The sequence below is a fragment of the Lytechinus variegatus genome, chromosome 6, assembly GCF_018143015.1.
Source record: "Lytechinus variegatus isolate NC3 chromosome 6, Lvar_3.0, whole genome shotgun sequence".
Taxonomy (NCBI): domain Eukaryota; kingdom Metazoa; phylum Echinodermata; class Echinoidea; order Temnopleuroida; family Toxopneustidae; genus Lytechinus; species Lytechinus variegatus.
Genome location: NC_054745.1, coordinates 25,209,013 through 25,215,938, shown reverse-complemented (window position 1 = coordinate 25,215,938; position 6,926 = coordinate 25,209,013). Strand labels below are relative to the sequence as shown.

At 40.7% G+C, this 6,926-nt stretch overlaps 1 protein-coding gene across 1 annotated transcript; it reads right to left on the bottom strand.

Moving 5' to 3' along the window:
• LOC121416574 (alpha-amylase B-like) lies at positions 1-6,464 on the bottom strand. Its single transcript, XM_041610066.1, has 5 exons — positions 6,228-6,464; positions 4,523-4,673; positions 3,281-3,510; positions 2,626-2,908; positions 1-2,052 (listed from the first exon to the last, which is right to left on the bottom strand). Exons 2-5 carry the CDS (start codon positions 4,660-4,662, stop codon positions 1,266-1,268), a joined length of 1,440 nt encoding a protein of 479 aa, XP_041466000.1. The 5' UTR covers positions 4,663-4,673; positions 6,228-6,464; the 3' UTR covers positions 1-1,265.
• Positions 6,465-6,926: the final 462 nt, after the last annotated feature.

Sequence of the window (6,926 nt, the reverse complement as noted above, 5' to 3'; positions counted from 1 at the left end):
TTCCAGTCTACCTTTCTCTCCAAAATCATCACCCCCATCTCCGCGCACTGATGATAAAATCAATTTCATTATTAAATTTATATTGAAATCATGACAACGGGGATTTCTCTTTTATAATCAACCTTTATTTTGAAAGCTCATCAATTAAAAGTAATTGTTAAACCCCCCAGGAAAATCATAAACAACCCTGTATCTATTTTCTTTTCAATGGCATTATAAATATTTTCAACCATCCCATATTTTGGCAGTCATAATGCTGCCGTATAACCCTATTGAATAAAGAGCTTTTTATTACTCTGATGCAAGCATGTTTACCGGGATCACAGTATAGAACTCAAGATCAAGAATCTGATTTTGTCGTAATCTCGTAATCTATCCTTTTTTTCATTATCAGTGTTTTGTTGCTTTGGGTTTCTGATGTAGAGGTTTAATTTGTTTTTCTTCGGGTCCGTGATCCAATCGGTCACTTTATTAAAAAAAATTGTATTTTATATGCTTAATTATTGTTTATTGATTGCACCTTAATTCGTAGTCTTGTCTTTGATATTGTTTGTAGGTCAAATATTCATTTTGTGGCCCGTTGCAGAAAGAGTTGCAATCAATCGCAACTCTAAAAGTCATGCGCAACTTGATTTTCAACCAATCAACAGCGTGCATTCAGGACTTGTGACTGATGTTTTGACTTGCCTTTAAACGCAACTCTTTCTGCAACGTGCCCCTTGTATCCGTAGTTCATCAAGCAGTCGGGTGTAGACAACAGGGGTGAATTGGGGTGGGGGTAGAGGAGGGGTATGTATCATCAAACTGCAAAGGGTTGACGCCCTCTACGTTCGTTGCCTCACGCTGTTCTATATACAGCATTATTACAGTTTGCGAGATCATAACTGATAATTTACCTCAAATATATTCTATCCAATTATCATCATAATCGTTGCTTCTTTATTATTCGTCGCCTACATTATGTTTTAGTTCTTTTTTCTTTCAACATCTGGGGAATTCGATCCCCATCCCCCTCCCCTGAGAACCAAAGAAGCGAAAGAAGGTCTCCTAATTTGCTAAAAGAACATACATCGAAATCAAACAGATTTCATTATACATGCAATAGTAAATGATCCATTTATCACTGATTTCATTTCATTATATTTTACTTCAACGTAATGGCCAGGTTTTCCATGTAAGTGGTTTCCGTTTTTCTTTAATCTGGTGTTTGGAGTAATTCTATTCCGCTATCATCACCCTGATGATGTGTAATTAACATTTGAATCTTAGACAGTTATAGCCACCATGGAATCCTCCCCACCCAGGCAGATGTTAGCAAAGCGACTACCATCGACAGTGATAACCTTCCCCGTGCAAACTTGTCCAGAGGACTCGCCGCTAATCAGATCACAATAGGTGCCCGGATCGAGATTTGTCAGAATCCGCCGGCATTCTTGACTTTCCCCAGTGCTCAGAGCAAAGAAGGCCTTGTTTCCACGGGAGAACGCGATGAACGTACTTGACTCGTACGTCCAGGTTACGGGTGCGGTACCGGCGATGTTGCGGAAGCGAACCATGTTACGGAACTCTGGCCATCGATGTTCGCAGACCCAGTTGCCCTTGCAGGTTGAATCCGAGTTGAACTCTGGAGACTTGGTGTCCTTGCCGTTATTGCTTGGAGGTCCTTGATCAGTGTTATTGAACTTGTAAGAGCTCATGATCCTAGTTGTACCGTAGTTATTTGCGAGAGTGAATGCAACGGCCATTTTGTAAAACTTTGGCTTTTGGAATGACAAGATCTCGTTTCCTGCGCCACCATGGCCCCGCTGGTTGTCGTGGTTATCCACGAAGACGAAGGCTGACGACGATTCAAGCATTCCCATTTCTGTCGCGAAATCCTTCAGAGATCTGAGGTCGAAGGATCCATCAGCGATTCCCGCAATGTAGCCGCAATATTTGAATTCGGTGACATCTCCGAGATGGGTGTAGTCGGATGATTTTATCGGCTCACCGCCCCGGTCGATGACCTCTTGATACAGGTAGGGGGAACCTCCAAACTTGCAATCCTGCAAACTGCAAAACATGAGAAATACTGGCTATGCACACAGTTTTAGTGAGGCGGTAAGGTGTGCGTGGTATGATTTGATTTCTTTCATGATCAAGTCAGACCAACTGATTGTAATAAATAAAGAAAAAAATATAAAAAGTACCAACACTGGAACTTCATTTAGCTGGCTATTCTAAAATCTTGCAAACTGTAAAACATGAGAAATACTGGCTATGCACACAGGTTTTAGTGAGGCGGTAAGGTGTGCCTGGTCTGATTTGATTTCTTTCATGATCAAGTCAGACCATGAACTGATTGTAAGCGAAGCTTGCAAACAAAATTTTCGGCAATTTTGAGTACCCCCCCCAAAAAAGAAAATCAAATCGAATGTAGTGATATATTTTCCATAATGCTCAGTAGATAATATCCTATGTCAGCCTTCTCCTCTACTTTTCTTTCGTTTTCTCCTGTTTCTTTATTGGTTTGAAAATACTTTTGAGGGGGTACCATTGCTCTAAGCCAGCCCCCACGCATTGTTTGCACGCCAGTGATGAAAAGTAGAGACAAAAAAAAAGAAGGGAGAAAATTACTGTTCTTACCCACTGAGGATCTTGCTGATTTGCCCAGGGCACATGTGCTTAGCTGCGTCGAATCGGAACCCGGCCACGCCGTAGCTCAGTGCTCTGTTGAGGTACTCCTGGACCTTCGTCCTGGTGTCCAAATTGCAGTGGTCCAGATCACAAAGACCTACCAAGTTGCATTTCCGGACTTGATAAGCGTCTTGGTAACTCTCGATGTTGCCGCTCGTGGTGTTGCACTTTCCGTTCGGTACGTTGAAGTTTGGAGGGTAGTATGGTACAGCTTCAAACGTGTAACTATCATCTAGTCGATCGCATAGTGGCATATGGGAGAAGTAAGGAAATAACAGGAATTTGTATTATATTGGAACGATTTTCACCAAGAACTTCAATAGCTGGAATGACTAAACTTATCGATAAACGTTGTTCGTTGTTACTGCATTAAACTTGACCTAGAAAAAAATGGTGTGACTACCAGCTTAAACCCAAACACATAAGCAAATTAGCAACTGTTTTTCTCAAAGAATTTTCATTTTGAGTAACAACATACTGCTCCCATCAAGTATCTTTTGATTGCTATACAACGTTGAATTGTATAATCGTCTTATATTGATAGGACTAAAGTAGACGAATATGAATCTCGCAACAGGAGAAAAGTTCAAGATAATCCTCTTACCAACTGCCATGTGGTTAATGACAGCATCAACGTAGATTCGAACCCCATTCTCGTTACATGTAGCCACCATGTCCCTAAACTCCGCTTCGGTGCCGCTACGACTCTCGAGCGTGTAGTTTACGGGCTGGTAGCGTTGCCACCACGGATAGGGAGTTGGTACGTCTCCAAACTCCCGGTGTCCCATTGGCGGGGAAACCTGTACACCGGCAAATCCATGCGGTCCAAGGTATCTATCAAGAAAGGAAAAGACGTACTGTAGATGAGATGTATCAATATAGAGTGTATAGGTGGGGTTTCGAGGTTAACTGGTTTTGACTCTTCTCTTTCAATCCGATGATCCTGGATTTGAATCCCAGCTATGGCGCGCTTACCTTCATCCACATCTTGCTGCACTAAACCCAGGTGTGGCGATTTGTCACCCGGCATTATTACTTCCTTGCATAGGCGGCGGAAGCGGGGGGAACAGGGGACGTGTCCCCTCCTAATTTTGAGCAGGGGGGACGGCCCCCCCTAAATTTGTTGTTGACGACCTTTTTTTTTTTTTTTTTTTTTGCTTGTCAATTTATTTTCCTACGTCCCCCCTAAAACTTTTGGGTTAAAAACCTTTTTTTTTGGGTTGGTTGTCAAAATTTTTAGGGTCGTCCCCTCCTAAAATCTGTGGCTTCCGCCTCCAATGCTTCCTTGCACACACGACGCTGGAAACAACGATTCGAGCTCGCACCGGGGTAATATTCCGACTCGTTGAAGTTAAGCTAATTCACATTCTAGATTGGCAATATGATAAAATCATCAAAATCACTGTTAAAAATACAAATTGGCAACCTTTTTGTAAACTGGTTCATTCATGATTCATTCATTCATCAATGCCTGTTGCCGATTTGAGGAGCAAAAAACAGATTATGAAAGCTGCGCACTTATGTGGGATAAACTAATAACTGAACAAAATTAATATTGCATGTGGAGAATTGTGGCACAGTGGATTAGAATTTGGACTTTGAAACAGAGGGTCGTGGGTTCAAATCCAAGCCATGGCGTGATTTCCTTCGGCAAGAGATTTATCCACATTGTGCCGCACTCAACCCAGGTGAGGTAAATGTGTACCTGGCAGGAATTTATTCCTTGAAATGCCACCGCGCTGTAAAAGGCTGCGGGGCTAAAGCCAGGCTAATAATAGCAGTGATATGCGCTATATAAGCATATATAAGTATGTTATTATTATTATTAAAGATTGAGATAACTTACTCTCTGCATTCTCTAGCGATGTCGGTCCATTTCCATTCAAATAGATGAACTATGACCTGTCGATCGCCAACAAAGTTCGGGTCGGAGAATCCTGCGTTTGCACAGGCCGTAGCCAAAAGCAGAACGGCGATTTGAAGCATCTTTGAAAAACCTACGTGATATTGGATTGATTAGATTTTGATTGACATCATTTCATTGGTCGTTCATTGTTATTTGTTTGTTATTAAGCATGAGCCAGGGGCGGACATTTCTCACAAAAGGTAAAGGGAACAAGGGGCTGGAAAAATTGACAAGCAAAAAAAGAAAAAGAAAAGAAGTTTATCACCCCAAATTTCAGGTCATTTAGACGAAAGTAAATTTGACAAGCCCGCCCCCAATAAAGGGTTATATCATCCCTAAGGTCATCTCATCCTAAAATACATGTTTTATTTCGATTTTGAATTATGTGTTTCTTACCATCATAAAAGACCACAAATAGTAGGGGGGTACATTTGATATTGTGTGCCCCCTACTATTTTGAGTAGGGGGGACACGTCCACCCTGTCCCCCTGGGATTTCCGCCCATGCCATGAGCTATTTTTGATAATTACCTGTAAATAAAGTAACCAGCATCGTAAAAAACGTAGATAAGGGATTATCCAAAAAGAGCGAAATGTCTACCCTCCCCCTTTTGGGTTACCATTATTAACATCAATCTCTTTTCGTTTTTTCAAGGCGTTATCACTGCTAGATTTCTTGTCAAATCAAAATACAATTTCACAATGAAAATCGTGCAAAATAATTGATCAAATGACAGATGATAATTATGGATTTTGTACATTATTCGTATACATACATATCAATGAGTACTTAATAGCAATGCAGGGGTAAGCTATCATGCGCAAATGAGCCTTACATGACAATCTTCGGGGATGCAAAATTGCACTCGAGGAACCTTAGTAGGGGTTTCAAGTGTTGGAATTGAGGGGTGGAAATTTGAATATTTTTTTATATAAGCATGCACGAGTCTGTTGGTAGCGGGTAATTTTAACCGTTTCATTTCCACAAGCAGCTCGCCACGTTTTGGTCTAATTTTGCGTTTTACGTTAACACGGACGATTTTACTATCAACGTAAGACTTTAAAACAGTTTTGAAACACTTCCTCTGCTCCAACCATACAGCATTCCTTTGTGGCACTCATGGATAAGCATCGAATTGCTGTCCTTTCGCTATGCAATTATACAAAAATGTGGAAGTTTTTATTCAGTGGTAAAATTCCAGAAAAAAAATCAAGTTTACCTCCAAAATCGACAAATTCGGTAGTCTTTGCTCATTGGGACCCATGGAAACTATTATTTATCTAAAGCCAATTATTCAGCCAATTATCCAGTTTTTAGTGAATTTATGATGAAAACATGAGCATAATAAACTGTTGATACCTTAAAAGTGCTAAATAAATTTCTATTCACAAAAAAGTTGAAGTTTGAAAAAAGAGGTCTCCATCAATTTTCCGAATAAAAATGATAACAACAATGTATTGAAAATACATAAATCATTTACAATAAGCTCATCCGTAAAATAATGATTTAACCTATTAATATCAATTTTCTTTTAATACAGGAAAGAAAGGCTAAATGAAACCTTGCATTTGTGAAACTTTTCCAAATCGATGTTTCACTTTGTTACTTGGTGAAAACTTACCCGCTCTGAAAAATAAGGACTTACCAGTTGAGAGATCTAGACGAGATGAGACTTCTTCCAGATAACAGTATCGCCAGGAATGAAAGCTAATCAACCACGGTAGCTCTATTAATCTATAATTGGGGGCACGGGGGTGCCACACATATTATTCAGCTGGGAACACTCCTAGGCTCATTCGAAGATAAGACCTGGCACGTTGCTGACGTGGCATTGTTGAACGCGAATGCAGTTGGAACAGATACGATGGAAAATGTAAGGTGGAAAGCTGTGAAAACACCGGTAGAATCTTGATTTAAGTGTGATTTACGATTGGTTGACTTCAATGACAAATTTTGTTTAAGATGTTGGCGGGGAAAGGGTGATGTTGAGGGCGCTGGTGCCTGGTGGTAGTGATAGTGGTAGGTGGCTGTGGTGGGTAGAGAAGGGTGATGACGACGATTACGATAGAAGAAGTGGTGGTGGTGGTGGTTGTGATGATGATGATGGTGATGGTGGTGACGATGATGATGATGGTGGTGATGGTGACGATGATGATGATGGTGATGAAGATGATGATGATGCTGGTGATGAGGATGATGATGGTGATGAAGATGATGATGATGAGGGTGATGATTATGATGATGATTATGATGATGAGGATGGTGATGATGATGATGGTAGTGGAGGTGATAGGGACGATGATGATTATGATGGTGATGATGATGATGATGGTGATGATGGTGA

Excerpts from the sequence above, each read along its gene's own strand:
- LOC121416574 (XM_041610066.1), bottom strand. The coding sequence starts at position 4,662 with ATGCTTCAAATCGCCGTTCTGCTTTTGGCTACGGCCTGTGCAAACGCA. Across the intron at positions 2,909-3,280 it reads CATTAACCACATGGCAGTTG|ATGATAGTTACACGTTTGAA; the intron begins GTAAGAGGATTA and ends GCGATCGACTAG. Across the intron at positions 2,053-2,625 it reads ATCAGCAAGATCCTCAGTGG|TTTGCAGGATTGCAAGTTTG; the intron begins GTAAGAACAGTA and ends CATGTTTTGCAG.